Source organism: Heteronotia binoei, chromosome 1 (genome assembly GCF_032191835.1).
Source record: "Heteronotia binoei isolate CCM8104 ecotype False Entrance Well chromosome 1, APGP_CSIRO_Hbin_v1, whole genome shotgun sequence".
Classification (NCBI taxonomy): Eukaryota; Metazoa; Chordata; class Lepidosauria; order Squamata; family Gekkonidae; genus Heteronotia; species Heteronotia binoei.
In genome coordinates, this window is record NC_083223.1 from 167,981,876 (window position 1) to 168,003,741 (window position 21,866).

The 21,866-nt window shown below is 43.6% G+C and overlaps 1 protein-coding gene across 1 annotated transcript in view; it reads right to left on the reverse strand.

The window, feature by feature from the left end:
• LOC132575250 (kinesin-like protein KIF28) overlaps positions 1 to 21,866 on the reverse strand; it is a 78,904-nt gene that overhangs the window by 4,503 nt on the left and 52,535 nt on the right. The window contains exons 9-14 of the mRNA XM_060243857.1: positions 14,742 to 14,860; positions 8,817 to 8,924; positions 8,249 to 8,523; positions 7,700 to 7,834; positions 3,911 to 4,077; positions 2,088 to 2,194 (exon numbers count right to left, since the gene is read on the reverse strand). Coding sequence (XP_060099840.1) covers positions 2,088 to 2,194; positions 3,911 to 4,077; positions 7,700 to 7,834; positions 8,249 to 8,523; positions 8,817 to 8,924; positions 14,742 to 14,860 — 911 coding nt within the window. The remainder of the gene's footprint in view (positions 1 to 2,087; positions 2,195 to 3,910; positions 4,078 to 7,699; positions 7,835 to 8,248; positions 8,524 to 8,816; positions 8,925 to 14,741; positions 14,861 to 21,866) is intronic.

Genomic DNA, 21,866 nt, shown 5'->3' on the forward strand with positions numbered 1-21,866 from the left:
AAATACTGGAGACAGCTGAGATGGACTACTTATCCTCTTTACTTGGTGGCAAGTCTAAGGAGCAAGCTAAAAAATATTGGGAGCCATTATATACTTGACTTGACTTGACTTGACATTTCTGGTTGATCTCCCAAAGGTTGTTAACTGATGATAATTGCTATTGTTTGCTATGGTATATATTGATATCAAGATCCAATTTAGATATGTATAAGCGTGAACTTACAGTATGCATATAATATTTGTTATTTTTAATGCTATTTTCAATATATTCTGAATCTATTTAATTACTTCATTACCTTTTTATTTTTGTTGTTATATTGACATGCAGAATGGAATATTTCTTTATGTATTCTTATTTCTATTTACTTCTTACTCCTCTTCCCCTCTCCTATGGAATCTTAATAAAAAACTTCAAACAGAATTTCTTTTTTTTAGAATGTTAACAGTAGCTATCAGATTCTTGGGGAAAGTGGAAAGTGCTGTCAAGTCAAAGCTGACAAATTGCAACTGCAAAGGGGTTTCAAGGCAAGAGATGTTCAGAGGTGGCTTGTCATTGCCTGCCCTCTACATCAGGGGTGGGGAACCTTTTTTCTGCCAAGGGCCATATGAATACTTATAACATCATTCGTGGACCACACAAAATTGTCAACTAAAAAAACAGTGCTCTGCCAAGGGAGAATGATTCAGGCCAGCAAAATTAATGCAAATAATTGTTTTTCTATTTGAAGTTATGTGGGGGGAGCCTAATCTGGCGCACACGCACACACATGGCCTGCCGCCCTAGGCAGATGCATAGGTCCAGGGCTTTTTTGTAGAAAAAGCCTAGCAGGAACTCAGCATATTAGACCACATCTCCTAATATTAGCATATTAGGCCACACCATCTGGGATAATCATTAAAGAAATGGGAATAAAGGGGCACAAAGAAATGGGGGGAAGAAATTGAAAGAAAGGTAAATAAAGAAATGAGAGGGAAACTTACCTGAACTGTGACAATAACTTTTTCAGGCCCTGCAGCAATTCTGGCCGGCCGGCCAGGCCCCAGGGAGGCTGCTGCACAGTACATCTGGACCCTGTGATCCCTGCCTGGTCCTGGGGAGGCTGCTGCACAGCACGGCTGGGGCCCACAATCCTCGCTGGCCAGCCAGGCCCCAGGGAGGCTGCCACATGGCTCGGTTTGGCCCAGCAGTCCCTGAGGGCCACACCAAATGACATTGAGGGCTGCATACGGCCCTCGGGACGAAGGTTCTCCACCCGTGCTCTACGTCATGACCCTGAACTTCCTTGGTGGTCTCCCATCCAAATACTAAATCAGATTACTAGCAGTCTCGCTTCAGAAATTTGTTATTGCAGAGTATATGGACAATAAGCTATTTCAGAGCATAAACAGCAGGTGGGGCAGTGTCTTAAGCAATGTGAAATAGTGGGAGAGTAGGCTCAAGATCAAACAAACTGAGGATTAATGAAGAGTGTGTGTGCGCAATGAAAGTTATGCAGGGCTGCAATTTGGCTGGGGCCCTCCCCGCACCACCATCATGTGTGGCTTTGTTGATCAGAATTGTCTCTATAGCCCTGCATCATTATCCCTGGAATGGGAAAAAGACAGGGCTGTCTTTTTTCCCTTTCAGGCTAATTTGTTCAGGAAAACAATTCCTATGTGTGCGTTCCCTCTAAGCTGCAAAGTCTTGTGAGCAAAAATTCTACTTTGTGAGCTACTGGCATTAAAGTTGTGAGCTGCATCATAAATTAGTATGCTCTGGGGTCATCCTTCCTGAGCTAAGACAAAAATGTGTGATCTGGAGGCTAAAAATCTGTGAGCTAGCTCACATTTAGCTTAGAGGGAATCTGGTGGACAGAATGGACAAGGGTATTGACAGAATCTATTACAGCACATCTAGTGCCTCCTAGTTGTTTCTGATCAATTTCCAGAACATTCATGTATTGCTGAGCAGATGGACAATTGAACATTATACTTCTGTATTAAAGAGCACCCAAAGTGTTATAAGATGCTTTTCATATAAGCAAAATGGAAGGAATTTATTGCTTAGATGATCTGCATGCATGCATGAATGCCAACAATATACTCACTAGACCAGCATGGTTCGGAATCTCAGTTTTAGGATTATCAATAATTATGGAGCCCTTGGCGGTGACTGCCATGTCTTGTCGGGAGGAGTCCATTTCTGTACACCCTTCTGTACACCAGGGGAAACACATTGCACTGTTAAGATCACATATTTTCCCATCACCTTATTCTGGTACTTCAATAGCCACTGCTAACTATTCCTTGTTAACATACTGCAGTTCTATAATAGTCTAGAAAAACCTGGAAGCTGGGTGTAGATTCCAACATTGCATAGAAGTAGCAGATGCACTGTACAGATGATAGTTCTGATATGGCAGACCAGGAACTGGGGCCTGAATGCCTATAGTGCCACCAAGTAATATCTATTTTAAAGATGACCCCTTTGAAATGTAGATGATATGCTCCCACACAAGTGATGGCACAACTGAAGTTCAAAAAACTTGTTCTGTGTCTAAATATTTCAAAGTATAAGAAAGCGCTAAAGATATTTAAATTCAAGCAGGAAGTTACTTACATTTATCATTAAAATTAGCTACATTGTAAAATCACTACAGTTATGCAAGATGTTTAAAGGACTCAGCCATGCTGTGCTGTCTAGGATATGTTAGCAGTCTCTGTGGCCTTCATATAACATCACAAAGCCTGCTGAAATGATATGGTTGACACACCAGATGGTTACTGAGCCAGCCTTAGTTGGTAAGGGAAATGTCCTTTGTAGGTCTCTTTCTTTGGGAAAAGACAGCAACATCCTTCTACATGAGCCACAGGATGTAACAACAGAGACAGAGCCTTGAGGGAACCCAGCACCATTATGTAATGGTAGGTTTCTATCCCTGGTCATAATTGGGGATGTGCCACATCCTTTCAAAACAAACATTAAAAATCCTTATTCATTTTCATTTATTTCAAAATGGGAATTAACTGAAACAATAACTAACCTTGTTTGTGTTTTTGTTTCACTGAAACACATGTTAAAGTACAATTTCTGTGTTTCTATACCATTTGGGTGAAATTTGCATTCATATTCCAAGCAGATTTTCTTGTAAGTAGGAAACAATCAATTAGCTATCAAAGCAAAACATTTTTATTCCACTTATGTGGGGTCAGAAGAAAGAATCACAGAAAATTAAGAGATTACACTGGTATGCAGGAAGTATTTGGTCAGTCATCAAAACAGATAATCTATTTCTGTCATGTATTTTGATATTAACTGTCTATAAAATTGGGGCCCTTTCTCCTATTACTCCGAAATTTGTCAAGGATGGGAAGATCCTTGAATATATCAACAAAATTGCATGTGAAACACAGATGCTAAGTTGTAGCCAGAAATGTGTTTGCCATTATAAACTAGAGAATGAATAACTGCAAAAAATGATTAAACAAAAACCAATGTATTTCTGAAAAATGAAAGGAGGGTGCATACCTCTTGTCAGACTCCTAGGGTCTGCTGTGGTTTGAACCTTTGTTATGAGTGGTTATAAATTCTAACAAGTGTGGGGATTTGTGTCAGTAACTACAGTAGTGTAAAATTCTGTATGCTTGTTTAGTGATTCTTATAATAACTTGGAAGAACCACAGGAATGCTTTTCATATGGAGTGTTTCCAGGTTTAGCCCCTGGCATGTTCAGTTAGAAGGATCTTGCTGCTTGAGACATCAAATTAGAATTTTGTCTTTTCTGCCAGTTAGAAAAAACAACACTAGGCTAGATGGACCAGTGATATGGCTCAGTATAAGCTTCCTATGCTCATGCTATATCTCTCATGTGTGTGAATTTGCAGTTTTGAACCATATATTTTTGTCAGAATCAAAAGAACAAAACAATACCTTGAAGCCCCCACAAGTCAACAATCAAAGCATTTTTCTGCAAGTAATTAAAAAATTCATGGGATGTATTCAGGGCTGAAAACTGAGTTCGTTCTTCTAGCTTTGGATTCACATTTTTCCAGGCAGGCTTTGTGTATAATGAATGTGGGAGATCATAAACTTTGTATCTAAAAGTGCCAAAGAAACAATAACCTGATTAAAAAGTCAAATTCAGTCCAAGAAGTAATTCCTTAAAAATACAAAATAAGCCAACCGTGAAACTATGACAATTTTTCAAGGTTAGATCTCTTTCCCAGGGGCAACTACTACCTGCCAGAAGAAATACTCAATGTCCACTTCATTTTTTCCCCACCAGTTCCACAGACACCTTTCCCAATTTGTACCCAACTCACCTTAACAGAGATAGAGGAAAAATTAATTTTCCATAGCAGCTTAGAGGCAGTTAAATTCATGACTATTAATTTCCATATACATATTAGGAAAATAATCTGTAAAATTAACCATGAGACTGCTTAATACAAAACCAAAAAATATTTCTGTACAACAAAATATTGTATAGAGAAGGGCAGGCACAGTTCTTCTGACCACATGCCTTCAGGACTCTTTTCTGGAAATATGAATGTAGAAGAGTGTCTGAGGTTTGGACATAATGTACTTCACCATTAAGTAAACACAAAGAGGGTGGCATTATTTGCAAGAGGGGGACAGAACAGGTGACATGGATATTTGGCAGACTGAGGAGAGGGGTTCAGAGAAACACTTGTTTTCATGTATGGAACTTGAGGGCAAACAAATTGCATTTACAGGATTTTATGGAGGGAAGGAGACACAACTTGGAATATGACACCACAAATTGGGGTTTTAGAAAGCAAGATATAGAGGAGAAGAACATTTGGATCTATAAAACAATTAAGCCCCCCATAAAAGAATGAAAGCCCCTCCCTCTTTACCCTATGCTTTTCGGTCCTTAGCATTTTCTGGGGAGTTTGAAAAATAAAAGTTGGAGTTACTATTTTATAAGGCCCAGATTAGACAATCTGAGAAGCCCAGAGGCACCAGCTGGAAACCGTATGTATGGCTCAGCTGAGCTATGCTGTTTTGGTTTTAACTCTTTAAATTTATCTGATGTTTTAACTTTTGTTGTAATTCACCCTGAGTCTGCTTGTGGAGAGAAAGGAATATAAATTGAAATAAATAAATAAAAATAAAAATCCCTTTATTGTATCCATTCCAGAGCCCCTGCTGCTGTTTCACAAGGCAATACACAAAGTAAATGCACTGCTGGCTAACCTTCAATCAGCAGCAGCCAAGTTGATGACATCATCTGCCTCCATCATTCCTCTCTAAAGGATTGGCTGTACATTCTGCTCACCTTCAACTAAGGACAAAGAAACCAAAGTCTTTCTATAGAACTGAAGCCAGCAGAAAGGAGGCACTAGAGAATCCCCAGCTCTCCATTGTCCTAGTGCTGACTACATACACTGAGCATGTGGAAGCTCTTATCTTTTAGTAATAATTCTCCTCTCGTGGTGGCAAATTTGGTTGGGGCTCAGTGGGACTGTGGGGTATCAGCCTTTGGCCTGTCAAACTATCAATCAAGAGTACTTGCGTGCCATTGGTTGAGTCCATTCCTCTCTCCCACCCAAGTGGCAGTTGCTTGCCAGCAAAGCTTATTCTGTCAGTAAAACACAACCAGCCTTAGTTCTGGCAGTTACGTTGGGAACACACTATTGGCCCATCACACGTTGGTCACCATCTCTGGCCTCTCATTGACTGACTCTCATGCCCCCACCTACTTTAGGCCTAGGAATGTTGAACACATTGCCAAAAGCAGTGTTACCTCAGAGACAGCCGCATCTCCAACTCTACTCTGTGTCCTCTCTGCCAACTGGCCTCAGAAAGGGCTGTAGAGCTACTGCAGCCTCCCGAAAGGCTTCCCAGCATACACAGCCTCCATAGGCCACAGAAATAGCCAGGGAGGCCAGGCTCAGGAGTGTTTTCTCAGAGACAGGGCTGCCACCTGGGAAGTGCTAGTTAGAGGCTGTTGCTAGGCAACCCAGGCTGCTTTAGTCGGGAAAGGGAGAGGCCTCAGGGGAATATAATGCCACACAGTCCACCCTCCAGATCAGTTATTTTCTCCAGGATGGGGAGAGAGATCTGTTGTCTGATAGTAGAGATCAGCTCCGCTTGAAGTGGGGTGGGGAGTGAATGCCTTTACTTAGGTGAGTGGGAAGACAGCAAGGATGGGGGGCACTCAGAGGCCTTTAGTGATACCTTTCCAGGTTGGTGGGAAATCCCTGGAGATTCTGTGGTGGAGTTTGAGGAGGGCATAGGACTTAGGGTTTCAGAGTGGGGTCTGCCAGACACAGGTTCCAGCCTAACCTACCTCACAGGGTTGTTGTTCAGATCAAAGGGTCCCCCCTATTGTGGAGAAAGTCTATACTTTTCCTATGTAGAGGCTGCAGGGAGGAGGAAGGTGATGGAAAGCTGAACTCAGAGGTGCAGATAAATAGGAGATAGGGTTGCCAACTCCAGGTTGGGAAATTCCTGGAGATTTAGGGGGTTGGGCCTGGAGATGGTGGGGTTTGAGAAGGGATGGAACCTCAGACAGATACAATGCCATTTTCTAGGGAACCACTGTTGCCAATCTCCAGGTGCGGGCTGGAGACAACTCAGAATTATAATTGCTCTCCAGATGGCATAGATCAGCTCCCCTTGAAGCAAGGGGGGGGAAATGAATGCCTTCACTTGGGTGGGTGGGTGGGAAGATAGCAAGGGTGGGGGGCACTTGCCCAGAGCCTCCTTCTAGAGCCCACTGTATTTTCCTTCACAACAGGTCACAACATATATGGTCTATCCCTTCCTGAAAGCCAGCCATGATTTCTGGGCAGAACTTCTTTATACATGAATATTATGAAGGAGGCTTTACACACTCTAGTAGAGATGCCATTCCTATGTTTTACTGCCTAATTGGGTCAGAGAAGTCCAGTAGTCAGGGTTTCCATTGTTTATATATTCTAAGTAACTTATCTTAGGACGCATATACTATAGGAACACTCAAATTTCAAACAATGCTTTCAGATGCTGAATGTTGTTTTGGTTTGATACTTTGTTTTTCAGGGAATATGTCACAATTTCTGAAAAAGATAGGCATGACTCAATATAGATTTACAACCCAGTCCTAAACCTGTTTCCTTGGAAGCAAGACCCACAATTCCAGCAGCACTAACTGATAGTCAAATGTATATGTTTTACAGTCACTTGGCACAATTAACAGTTCTAGAAAGCTGTATTGAAAAGAATGGGAATTGCTGTGCTCTTGGCAAAGTTCCCACCCATTTCCACTGGCACTTCTGTGAATCTCAGGGTTTTACTACAAAAAACAGGTTTTCAAGACAAAACATAGGATGATCCTATAACATCTGGAAGCCTCACTGTGGAATGGAACATAATGGCCTCTATGTATAAAGCCATTAAATTCATGTATAAATCCATTAGACATGGGTGAGGATAGTAAATTGGTCAGCATACACACAGGTGATGAGTGATGGGGGGCTGTCAGATGTGCACAATATACATATGTGTTCTCTTTCAAAACTGCCATAGGCATTATGTGAGGGCCTCCACTTCTTGTGATCTATCAGTTGTTAGACATTTTCCCCTTCCACTGAGAAAATTCAAATATCCAAATATGGGAAAAAATTCTCATTAGAGCAAACCAGAAAACTGAAACTGTTCTTTTATTCCAAAGACCTCAAAAGAAAATCTTTTAGTGTCAAACAACTTTACCCAATTTGAATTCCTCTTTGTGCTACTTCTTTAATCCATTTAACTCCAAGGCATTGTAAAATGTGAATTTGGAAGTCTATCCTTTTCCCCAGCATCTCCAAAGGGTCAATAACCATGTCATCCTCTCCAAAGGCTCTAGTGAAAAAAAGATAAGAATAATGATTAACAATGATAGTGGCATTACCACAACAAATCAAGGCAGCTTATGGCATATACATCAAAGTCAATTACAGTTTAGATTCACACCTAATTTCAGAAGCTATTGTGTTTGGAATTTTTATCCATAATTTTCGAAGATATTTGTGTTGCTACCCCTTGACAGAGAACATGCTAGTAGTGATGCAGTGACAAAGATACAGCTACCCTATCGTTTGCCATACCTCATGCATAGCTGGAAAGGAAGAGGAACAGAATGACTGGCACAGCATCAGCTGATAAATGTTTTTGCAGTGTGTCAGAGCTTTTAAAAACATGTACAATCTCCAGTCTGTCAGCCTTTCCTGAGCTCAAGGCTGGTTCTTTGACAGTCATGGTAACAGAAAGGCTCACCTGCCATTTGGAGAACATGGAAATATATTGATAAGTAGGATTGCTTCCTCCTTCCCTTCAGAATTAAGGAGTTCTATTTGTTCTTCAAGCTTCATGCAATAAGCAAGTGACTGGAGCCAGATGTGAGCAGACCCTAAATGAATTACTTCCACAGGATCCCAGAATGGATCATTCTCATTGTCAACCATCACATCTTCTCCATCTAAAAAACGTTGATAAAGTTCTTCCATCAAAAATTTCCTATTGATGAACTTAGATTTTGACCAAACCCATACCTAGAGAAATAAGGTTGACAGTCATAGCAAGTTTAAATATTTTAAAAACCAAATTGAATTCCAAAATTCTTAGCTGTGTGTTACAATATACACAAATAATACTAGGGAAATAAGTTTGTTGACTGAAATTTGATCTAAACACCCCCTTTCAAAACTGGGACAAATCAAAGACTACAGAAAGGAACACTGTGGGGGCGGGGTGGGAAAATTACATGAAAGGAAACGGTCCGTGAAGTCTGTGCCACAGTCCTCTTGAATACAAAATAATGCAACCAATGGCTGGGACTTTTTACCTGGTTAGTTATATTGTGAGTCACTTTAACTATGATTTCCTTTTGTAAGTCATAGCCTCTGGAATCAGAAGATGCCAGGTTTTTCACCTTCAGCTCCATCTTTAGGTCCTGTTGAAGAAAAGTTCCTAAAAGTGTTTTTGCTGAAGCAGATTAGCACCCAGTTTAGAAAGCCAGAATGGTCAAACTTTTTCAGGGATAGTAATGCAGAATGTGCAATAGTGCACATTCATAAGGTCCAATATAGGAAAGAAATAGCATGAGCAGTAAGACCATAGTCACTGCACCCAGTCAATAACTTTTGCTCACTAAGTATAAGCTGCTGATTATACTAGCTCAAATCTAGTGGTTATAGGCAATGTTCCCTCTAAGCCATGGAGTCTTCTAAGCAAAAATTCTACTTTGTGAGCTACTGGCATTAAAAGTTGTGAGCTACAGCATAAATTAGGTTGCTCTGGGGCCTTCCTTCCTGGGCTAAGACAAAAATCTGTGAGCCAGAGACCAAAAAGCTGTGCGCTAGCTCACACTAACTCAGCTTAGAGGGAGCACAGGTTATGGGAGAAATAAATGAAAACTTTAGAAATATACCATGATACTAAAGTGTTCTTATTATTACATTCCATATATCTGGTAGCTCAGTTTCACTTTCAAGTAGGCAAAAAATCTGAAATTGTATACCTCAGATATACCTTAGCCTAACTCTCCCTCTTCCTTCCCCCCCAGATAAGTAAGTATGCTCCTGCAATATGGGACACGACAACCTCAAACCACCACCTCAGCTTGGACTATGAAGTCAGTGTAACTGCTATTGTCCTTGACGGGCTGTGAAGATTAGTGTTACCCTACACTAAACCCCACCGTCGCCATGCAGAAGCAGCCTCCGTGATGAAGTGACAAGAGCAGCTTATAGGGCATTTATGAGAACCTATGAAATGGCGGTCAAGGCTGCTAAGAAAGTATACTTTACGGCCATGATTGCGTCTGCGAACTCATGCCCAGCACAATTATTTAGAACAATTCGGTCTCTACCCTACCGATGGGTATACCAAATGCTGGGAATTGGATATCGGCTGTGAGGCCTTTGCAAGCTTCTTCGCAGATAAAGTTCTGTCACTCCACCGCGACCTCTCAGTCACGTTAGAAACAGTAATGGAACTTGAGGCTTTGAGCACGTCTTCTAGTCCAATTTTGGATTCTTTCACTCCACTCAGCCTGGAGGAAGTTGACAGAATACTCTCTACTGTACGCCCAACTACCTGTAGGCTGGACCCATGCCCTTCTTGGCTAATAAAAGCTGGCCGTGAGGAGCTACGGGCTCCCCTAAGGGAAATTGTCAACCAGTCCTTTCTTGAGGGAACCTTTCCCCGGACTCTTGAGGCGGCTATGGTTCGTTTCCTTCTAAAACCATCTTTGGACCCAGCCGAATTGGCAAACTATTGGCCGGTGTCCAACTTACCATTTTTAGGCAAGATTATCGAAAGGGCTGTGGCAGTGCAGCTCCAGAGTTTTCTGGATGACACTTCCATGCTAAACCCACATCAATCCGGTTTTCATCCGGGTCATGGGACAGAGACGGTACTGGTAGCCCTTACAGATGACCTCCAGAGATACCTGGATAGAGGTGGCTCGGCAGTGCTGATGTTATTAGACCTGTCGGCAGCGTTCAACATGGTTGATCATCAGTTACTGACCTGTCATCTCACTGGCGCTGGAATCCAGATGTTAGCCTTGCAGTGGCTTTCCTCCTTTCTCCAGGGTCGGGGACAGAGGGTGGCACTAGGGGAAGAACTATCCCAGTGACACCCACTTATTTGTGGAGTGCTGCAGGGAGTGGTTCTTTCTCCGATGTTATTTAACATCTACATGCGCCCCCTCACCCAGGTTGCCCAGAGGCATGGGCTGGATTGTCACCAGTATGCTGATGACACCCAGCTCTACCTGTTGATGGGTGGCCAGTCTGATTCCACCCTAGAAGATCTTCCACAGCATTACAAGCTGTGGCGGGGTGGCTCAGGCTGAGTGGACTGAAATTAAATCCAACTAAGATGGAGGTCCTGCACCTAAGTCGTCTGGGACTGGAGGTCCATTTACCGACCTTCAATGTGGTGCAGCTTATACCGGCACCCAAGGTTAAAAGCTTAGGAGTGCTCTTGGATGCCTCCTTAACGATGGAGGCCCAAGCAGCTGTCACTGCCCAGTCAGCTTTTTACCAACTGCAGTTGGTAAGGCAGTTGGTTCCCTTTCTTGATCATGACGACTTAGCTACTGTGATCCATGCTACGGTCACCTCGAGATTAGATTACTGCAATACCCTCTACATGGGGCTGCCCTTGTACCAAATCCGGCGACTCCAGCTAGTGCAGAATACTGGAGCCAGGTTGTTAACGGGAGTTTCTTTACAGGAACACATTTGGCTTGTGCTGAAAGCACTGCACTGGCTACCGATAGTGTACCGGATTCACTTCAAGGTGCTGGTTAGCACCTTTAAAGCCCTATATGGCCAGGGTCCTGCATACCTTAGAAACCACCTTTCCCTATATATGCCCCAGCGAGCACTTCGGTCCGGAACCCAAAACTGGTTGATGGTCCCCAGCATCAAAGAAGGTAGGCTTGCATCAACAAGAGCCAGGGCCTTTTCCATCGCTGCTCCTAGCTGGTGGAATGAGTTGCCGGAGGAGGTGAGGGCCCTGCGAGAGCTTACGTAGTTCCACAGGGCCTGCAAAACGGCACTCTTCCACCATGCTTTTTCATAATGACATCTACAGCAATGGATTGGGCCCAGAAACACCACCAGTAACTTGTCTGGGACCTCCAGAAGTTTAAAAATCGACCAATCTGATCACCACCACTAATACCTTGTTGTTTGGATACATCGAATTAGCACCAGATGTTTTAAATGTTTTAATGTTTTTATATTTAATCTTGTTTATATTTACTGTAAAATGGTTGGGCATGCTATTGCTGACCCTTATATTGTTAGCTGCCCTGAACCTGCCTAGGTGGGGAGGGCGGGATATAAATGATAAATAAATAAATATATGGGAGAACTAACTGCCCCAGGAGACCACTTGTGATCAGGACAACTGTCAGGACACCCTTCATCAGCAAACTAGAAGGGCAGTGAAACAGTCTCCCTAAATTGACAGGCTAGCATGAGTGCTGAAGCTTGACCAAAACAAAGGACTCTTACAGCCTCCATCTCATTGAATCAATAAGCACCCTGAAACCTGCATGTATGCAGAAAGATAAAGACTTGTGTAAACAAAAGCACAACACTGAGCCCAAGAGGAAATCATGCCAGTCGCCTTTTGCAAATCTTCTTCTTGGTTTGTTCTGAGGCCATTTTTCCTGAGTAAAGACAAAAATGTGTGAGCCGGAGGCTACAAATCTGTGAGCTAGCTCATGCTAACTCAACTTAGAGGGAACACTGCCTACAAGTGGTGGGGTCCCCAGCTTTTGGAACCAAAATGGATGCTGCTTGTCAGAAACAGGCCAAGTGAAGCCGCTCTCTGCAAAAGGCCAGAGAAACATGTTTGGGCATGTTCTGATTACAACATAGGTATCCTCCTGGCTGGCTCCTCTCCCCCTCCCAAAGGAATGTATAGATCAATGAGGGTTCACAGATAATGTATTGCTTATGTCTTTATCCTTGGCTACTGCTAATGGCTCATCTTCCTGCCTTCCTGCTACAATTCAGCTTATTTTGTTTACTTCTTTGCTAATGCAACACACGTTGCACAAATCCTTTGTCCTCCACCCTGACTCCTCCTCAGAGTATCAAAACTAAATTGATACCAAACATTAAGCCCATCCTGGCAAACATTAAAAGTCATCTTCATCTATTGTCTTAAACTGGGAATCTATTCAGGTACCCAGGAAAGACATATCATAAGAACATAAGAACATAAGAGAAGCCATGTTAGATCAGGCCAATGGCCCATCCAGTCCAACATTCTGTGTCACACAGCGGCCAAATATATATATATATATATATATATATATATATACACATACATACACACACACATACACACTGTGGCTAATAGCCACGGATGGACCTCTGCTCCATATTTTTATCTAACCCCCTCTTGAAGGTGGCCATGCTTGTGGCCGCCACCACCTCCTGTGGCAGTGAATTCCACATGTTAATCACCCTTTGGGTAAAGAAGTACTTCCTTTTATCCGTTTTAACCTGTCTGCTCAGCAATTTCATCGAATGCCCATGAGTTCTCGTATTGTAAGAAAGGGAGAAAAGTACTTCTTTCTCTACTTTCTCCATCCCATGCATTATCTTGTAAACCTCTATCATGTCACCCCTCAGTCGACGTTTCTCCAAGCTAAAGAGCCCTAAGCGTTTCAACCTTTCTTCATAGGGAAGGTGTTCCAGCCCTTTAATCATTCTAGTTGCCCTTTTCTGAACTTTCTCGAATGCTATAATATCCTTTTTGAGGTGCGGCGACCAGAACTGCACACAGTACTCCAAATGAGACCGCACCATCGATTTATACAGGGGCATTATGATACTGGCTGATTTGTTTTCAATTCCCTTCCTAATAATTCCCAGCATGGCATTGGCCTTTTTTATTGCAAACGCACACTGTCTTGACATTTTCAGTGAATTATCTACCACGACCCCAAGATCTCTCTCTTGGTCAGTCTCTGCCAGTTCACACCCCATCAACTTGTATTTGTAGCTGGGATTCTTGGCCCCAATGTGCATTACTTTGCACTTGGCCACATTGAACTGCATCTGCCACGTTGACGCCCACTCACCCAGCCTCAACAGATCCCTTTGGATCAACGACCATTAAGAGCCATCATAGCTCTGGGAGGGTCTCCACCCCTCCAAACTCTATATAAATTAAATCCCACTACCTCGTGCATTCTATACAGCGCCATATACAGTTGGTACCTCCCATTACTCTCTGTAATTGGGTCTCTTGGTTGTCACTCTGGTTGGGTATGCCCTTATCTCCATTTTTTCTGCTATATGGATGTCTGCACATCTGGAATAGGTAATATCGTCCTTTTCAACGATCCCTAAAAATCTCTATTGATCACCTCTATTTTCCTAGTTTCTTGATTGTGTGTTGGATATTGCTTGTGTGTGTGATTGTACCGTCTACATATTTTTTTCTAGTAAACATTTTAAATTTATTTTAACCCTGGAGTCTTCTTTCTGATACTGGATCTTCATATTATTGGTAGAAAGATCTGTTCAAATTGGCTCTACCTAAGTCTCCCTCTTGCTTATTCCCCCCCCCCCCATAAAAAGAGGAGACCCCCAGCATTTCTAGTAACAACAGGTCACTGGCCAGCTTGTCCCCTTCTACCACGATGTCTTTTTCAGAACTTCAGGAACAGGCAGGTATACTCCCTGCCCCCCTCTCAGTCACTATTGACTATCCTTTATTTCTCAGTGCTGTGAGTGTGGTTCTCTATTTTTATTATTTGCTGGAATGCTGTTTGTGTGCTTGAACCTACCCTTAATGAAGATACACTTGATGTTATTCAAACACCACTTTCGTTCCTGCTACCAAGCTCTCTGGATCTGACCTCCTGATCAGCCTGAGTGCCCCTTGCATGTCGGCTGCAGGCAGGGGTAATTTCAAGTAACGCTAGGTTGAAATCAAAAGAGAGCTGGAGTCACACAGCTTAAGTCTGAAGAACTGGAAAAAAAAACTAACCCAACACATGCAAATGTACACAACCTTTTATATTATTCCCTTTTTATTGCAAGATGCATTCATGTTAAATTCTTGGCATGAGTTTCTTGAAAATTTCACCTGAAGCATTTCCTGAAGGAAACAGAGCATTTTGTTCCTCATAGATCTATGAGCAGGGCTCTGATTTGGATTCACAAAACTAATAATCGTAGCACTTCTCACTAATTACCACTTTACATGGAACATGTATATATAAACTTACCTTATTCAGTTCCACGCTCATTTGGTTTGCTTCAGCAATCAAAGGCATTAATTTAATGTAGTCATGGAACACAGCAAGGACACTGGGATCTGGTTTGCCATCCTTCTTGTTCCCAGTCCCTTTGGAGGGAAAAGTAGTCTGTCATCAGACTTGCATAAAGGGAGGCATTGTGGTTATGGGAGAAATAAAAGTGTTATTGAAATGTATGCAGTGTTCTTCTAATTGTTCAATGACAGTGAGCTATTTCACAAATCCCACGCTTTGCACACATCTGTATATTCATTCCAGGGAGATTCTGTGCTAGTATATTGCAGCAAAAAAAAGAGTCTTATCAATATTCAGGCATCTGAATAATCAAATTCTCAAAAGAAACCTAGTGTGATATAGTGGATAGAACTGCATACGTACTAGGGAGACCCAGGTTCAAATTAAGAACATAAGAGAAGCCATGTTGGATCAGGCCAATGGCCCATCCAGTCCAACACTCTGTATCACACAGTGGCCAAAAATTTATACACACACACACACACTGCGGCTAATAGCTACTGATGGATCTCTGCTCCATATTTTTATCTAACCCCCTCTTGAAGCTGGCTATGCTTGTAGCCGCCACCACCTCCTGTGGAAGTGAATTCCACATGTTAATCACCCTTTGGGTGAAGAAGTACTTCCTTTTATCTGTTTTAAACTGACTATTCAGCAATTTCATCGAATGCCCACGAGTTCTTGTATTGTGAGGAAGGGAGAAAAGAATTTCTCTCTCTACTTTCTCTATCCCATGCATAATCTTGTAAACCTCTATCATGTCACCTCGCAGTCGACGTTTCTCCAAGCTAAAGAGCACCAAGCGTTTTAACCTTACTTCATAGGGAAAGTGTTCCAACCCTTTAATCTTTCTAGTTGCCCTTTTCTGGACTTTTTCCAATGCTATAATATCCTTTTTGAGGTGCGGTGACCAGAATTGCACACAGTATTCTAAATGAGACCGCACCATCGATTTATACAGGGGCATTATGATACTGGCTGATTTGTTCTCAATTCCCTTCCTAATAATTCTCAGCATGGCATTGGCCTTTTTTATTGCAATCACACACTGTCTTGACATTTTCAGTGAGTTATCTACCACGACCCCAAGATCTCTCTCTTGGTCAGTCTCTGCCAGTTCACACCCAATCAACTTTTATTTGTAGCTGGGATTCTTGTCCCCAGTGTGCATTACTTTGCACTTGGCCACATTAAACCTCATCTGCCACGTTGATGCCCACTCACCCAGTCTCAACAGATCCCTTTGGAGTGCCTCAGAATCCTCTCTGGTTCTCACCACCCTGAACAATTTAGTGTCATCTGCAAACTTGGCCACTTCACTGCTCACTCCCAATTCCAAATCATTTATGAACAAGTTAAAGAGCATGGGACCCAGAACTGAACCCTGTGGCACCCCACTGCTTACTGTTCTCCACTTCGAAGACTGCCCATTTATACTCACTCTCTGCTTCCTATTAATTAGCCAGTTTTTGATCCACAAGAGGACCTGTCCTTTTACTCCATGACTCTCGAGCTTTCTAAGGAGCCTTTAATGAGGAACTTTATCAAAAGCTTTCTGGAAGTCAAGGTAAACAACATCTATTGGGTCTCCTTTGTCCACATGTTTGTTCACCCCCTCAAAGAAATGTAACAGGTTAGTGAGGCAAGATCTTCCCTTACAGAACCCATGCTGAGTCTTCTTCAATAACTTGTGTCCATCAATGTGCCTACTAATTCTGTCCTTGATAATGCTTTCTACCAACTTTCCTGGTATTGAAGTCAGACTGACTGGCCTGTAATTTCCCAGATCTCCTCTGGAACCCTTTTTAAAGATGGGGAATACATTTGCTACCTTCCAGTCCTCAGGAACGGAGGCAGATATCAATGAAAGATCACATATTTTTGTCAGGAGATCCACAAGTTCAACTTTTAGTTCTTTCAGAACTCTTGGATGTATGCCATCCGGACCTGGTGACTTATTAGTTTTTAATCCGTCTATCAATTGTAGGACCTCCTCTCTTGTCACCTCAATCTGACTCAGGTCTTTCAACACCCCTTCCAAAATTAGTGGTTCTGGAGCAGGCAAACACTTCTCGTCTTCCACGGTGAAAATGGAGGCAAAAAATGCATTTAGCTTCTCAGCCATTTCCCTATCCTCCTTCAGTAATCCTTTGACCCCTTGGTCATCCAAGGGCCCCACTGCCTCCCTGGCTGATTTCCTGCTTCTAATATATTTGAAGAAATTTTTATTGTTGGTCTTTATGTTTTTTGAAATATGCTCCTCATAGACCCTTTTTGCCTGCCTGATCACAGTCTTGCATTTGATTTGCCATTGCCTGTGTTCCCTTTTATTAATCTCACTTGGACTAGCTTTCCACCGCTTAAAGGAGCCCTTCGTACCTTTTACAGCTTCCATTACTTTGTTTGTTAACCATGCAGGCCTTTTCTTATACCTGTTTGTGCCTTTCCTAACTTGTGGTAACTTTCCTAACTTTCCTAACTTGTGGTATATATTTTATCTAACTTGTGGTATATATTTTATCTTTTTTATATTTCATCTCACAGAGGTCTGAGAGGAGCAGAACAGAGCAGAGCAGCTCTGATAGCTGAGACAGCTAGAGAAGTTGCTGAGAGTTTTGAAAGACTTCATTCTGAGGTTTGCGGGGCTGCCTAAAATTCTGAGTTGTGATAGCTGGCGAACTGCTCTTTGTTTGCTCTTTGTTTGGTTGCATGGGCTAAAGGTGAAAGAGATTGAGAGTGATTGAGTGATTGAGAGTGATTGCTGCTGATTACTTAGGAGTGCCTCTGCTCCACCCTCTTTGCATTTTAAGCTGCACCTTGCCAAAGCATGGGTCCCATGCTCTTTAACTTGTTCATAAATGATTTAGAGTTGGGAGTGAGCAGTGAAGTGGCCAAGCTTGCGGATAACACTAAATTGTTCAGGGTGGTGAGAACCAGAGAGGATTGTGAGGAACTCCAAAGGGATCTGTTGAGGCTGGGTGAGTGGGCGTCAACGTGGCAGATGCGGTTCAATGTGGCCAAGTACAAAGTAATGCACATTGGGGCCAAAAATCCCAGCTACAAATACAAGTTGATGGGGTGTGAACTGGCAGAGACTGACCAAGAGAGAGATCTTGAGGACGTGGTATATAACTCACTGAAAATGTCAAGACAGTGTGTGATTGCAATAAAAAAGGCCAACGCCATGCTGGGAATTATTAGGAAGGGAATTGAAAACAAATCAGCCAGTATCATAATGCCCCTGTATAAATCGATGGTGCGGTCTCATTTGGAGTACTGTGTGCAGTTCTGGTCGCCGCGCCTAAGGATATTATAGCATTGGAGAAAGTCCAGAGAAGGGCAACTAGAATGATTAAAGGGCTGGAACACTTTCCCGATGAAGAAAGGTTGAAATGCTTGGGACTCTTTAGCTTGGAGAAACGTCGACTGCGGGATGACATGATGGAGGTTTACAAGATAATGCATGGGATGGAGAAAGTAGAGAAAGAAGTACTTTTCTCCCTTTCTCACAATACAAGAACTCGTAGGCATTCAATGAAATTGCTGAGCAGACAGGTTAAAACAGATAAAAGGAAGTACTTCTTCACCCAAAGGGTGATTAACATGTGGAATTCACTGCCACAGGAGGTGGTGGCGGCCACAAGCATAGCCACCTTCAAGAGGGGTTTAAATAAAAATATGGTGCAGAGGTCCATCAGTGGCTATTAGCCACAGTGTGTGTGTGTGTGTGTGTATGTGTGTATATATATATATATATATATATATATATATATATATATATATATATATATATATATATATATATATATATAAAAAACATTTTTTGCCACTGTGTGACACAGAGTGTTGGACTTGATCGGCCATTGGCCTAATCTAACATGGCTTCTCTTATGTTCTTATGTTCTTATTTGAGCTTCTAGGATTGTAGTTTTAAATAGCCTCCAAGCTTCCCCAAGGGTTTTGACTGTATTTACCGTTCCTTTCAGTTTCCTCTTCACATGCCTCCTCATCTCAGAGAATTTACCACTTTTAAAGTTAAGTGTGGTCGTGCTAGTCTTTTGGGGCAACTCTCTATTTATACAAATGGTGAAATCAATAGGGGGGGAGGGGTGGGCTCCCTCTTGGGTATCCTGCCCCTCCAGGGAAAGTGTATGCGCTATACATAGCCTCTCCTTCCCGGTGTAGTGAATGCCGCGTGGTAACTGTCCGGCTATGCCTGGCAGATGGTCACTGCAATGGCCTCTCCTGCATTACTGCATCCATAGCAACACCTTCCCGCTGGTCCCCCCCCCCCCCGTTTCTCACAGAGTTTGCCACGTCATGGTGCGACTGAATGTCTGGCGGTATAACCGGATGGGCAGGCTGGGCCCACCAACCTCGCCAGCCAAGAGAAGGAAAACTCTAACATCAAACCCGGGCAGATAGAGCTCGTTAATTTAACACCTACCACCTGGAGGACTCGCTGCCGGCGTCCTGGCTTACTGGGCCATGGCAGATGACCCCAAGGTGAAAGGGTGGAGCCAGTACTGCGCACACTGTGCTTCACCTAAAAATTCCTCTGCGCAGGCCTGAAGGGCATATTCACATCCACAACCCACAACATACCAAGTCCTGCAGCGATGGGCAAGGGGCGAAACGGCAGGTGGAAGATGCCACTGGAAGCCGCAGTCCCGATCCTGCATGTAGGCAGTTCAGGGTATTGGTCGCCTGATGCTGACCCGGAGACGAAAGCATCTTTCGGCAGCACCCTGAATGACCAAGCAGCCTTATCTAGGGAAAGCACTGCTTGCTCCACATGGAGAGGGGCCTAGAAAAGGTGGCCTAAACAAAGCTCGTCTCCCCCACCCCAGCTAGCTAGCTGCGGTCAACGGGCATCCTTACTTGTGGTCAAAAAATAACAACAAAGAAAAGGCATGCACCTGCCTCACAAAGTGTGCAAAGACTTAAGCTTGCGTGTTGGAACATCAGAACCATGCTTGACACAGTAGGCAGTGGTCGCCCTGAACGACGCTCTGCTCTAGTTGCCCACGAACTTCTCAGGTTGAATATTGACATAGCAGCTCTCAGTGAGGTCCGTTTCCCTGAGGAAAGTAGTCTTCAAGAACATGGTGCTGGCTATACCCTCTACTGGTCGGGTAAGTCAAAGGCTGAGAGCCGCCTTTCTGGCGTTGGCTTCATGGTCAGGAACTCCATTGCCTCCAAACTCGAAAACCTGCCAACAGGTCACTCAGATTGCATCATGTCCATGCGCCTCCCACTTCAAAACAAGCAGCATGCAACACTCTTCAGTGTGTATGCCCCAACCCTTCAAGCAGATCCTGCAGAAAAGAACAAGTTCTATGCTGATCTACACAACCTTGTACGGAAGACCCCTGCAGAGGACAAGGTGATCATCCTTGGCGACTTAAATGCCAGAGTAGGTAAAGACTCGGAAGCCTGGAAAGGAGTACTTGGCAAACACGGCATTGGCAACTGCAATGATAACGGGCGTCTCCTCCTAGAATTCTGCACGGAGCACCAGCTCACCATCACCAACACTCTCTTTCAGCAGAAGAACAGCCTGAAGACAACCTGGATGCACCCACGGTCCAAGCACTGGCACCTTATCGACTACATTCTGGTGCGTCAGAGAGACCTTCGAGATGTCTTACACACCTGAGTAATGCCCAGTGCGGAATGTCATACGGATCATCGTCTTGTACGCTGCAATCTCCGTCTTCACTTTAAACCCACACCCAGGAGAGGAGGTATCCCTCGGAGGAAGCTTCAGGTTGGCAGCCTTCAGTCAGCTGAAGTTAAAGCTGCCTTCCAGGCAAAACTTCAGTCAAGGACCCCAGTTGCCCCACAGACCCTTCTCCAGAAGCACTCTGGGAACACCTAAAAACTACCATCCTATTGATCTCTGAAGAAATCCTCGGGTTCTCCACAAGGAAAAACAAGGACTGGTTTGACAAGAACAATCAAGAGATCCAAGAATTACTAGCGAAAAAGAGATCTGCCTACCAAGCACATCTTGCTCAGCCCTCCTGTCCCAGGAAAAAAGCAATCTTTCGCGCTGCATGTAGCAACCTCCAGCGCAAGCTTCGAGACATTCAGAAAGATTGGTGGACCAAGCTTGCGGAGAGAACCCAGCTGTGTGCAGACACTGGTGATTTAAGAGGGTTCTACGAAGCCCTGAAGGCAGTATATGGCCCATCATATCAGGCTCAGAGTCCCTTGCGTAGTGCAGACGGCCAAGTGCTCCTCACAGACAAGGCATCCATACTGAACCGGTGGTCGGAGTATTTTCAGGCTCTCTTCAGTGCCAACCGCGTAGTTCAAGATTCAGCAATCCACCTCACCCCACTTCAACCAGTGAAAACAGAGTTGGATGAGATCCTCACCCTAGAAGAGACTGTTAAAGCCATCAAGCAACTGAAAAGTGGTAAGGCAGCGGGAGTTGGTGGAATCCCACCAGAGATCTGGAAGCATGGGGGCACAGTACTACATAGCGCACTTCACAAAGTACTTGTCACCTGCTGGGAACAAGGCAAACTACCACAGGACTTTCACGATGCAATCATCATCACTCTACACAAGAACAAAGGAGAAAAGTCAGACTGCTCCAACTACCGGGGGATAACCCTGCTCTCCATCGCAGGCAAAATCCTTGCCAGAATACTCCTGAACAGACTCGTGCCCACCATTGCAGAAGAACTCCTCCCAGAGAGCCAGTGCGGCTTCAGAGCTAACAGGAGCACCACCGACATGGTATTTGTTCTCAGGCAGCTCCAAGAGAAATGCAGGGAACAGAACAAGGGTCTATATGTGACTTTTGTTGACCTTACCAAAGCTTTCGATACCATTAGCAGGAAAGGCCTGTGGCAAATCTTGGAACGTTTAGGATGTCCCCCAAGGTTCCTCAGCATGATCATCCAGCTACATGAAGACCAGCGAGGCCAAGTCAGACACTGCAACGACCTCTCGGAGCCCTTCCCAATAGGCACAGGTGTAAAGCAAGGCTGCGTTCTCGCGCCAACTCTCTTTACGATCTTCTTTAGCATGATGCTTCAAAGAGCCGCAGTAGATCTAGATGATGAC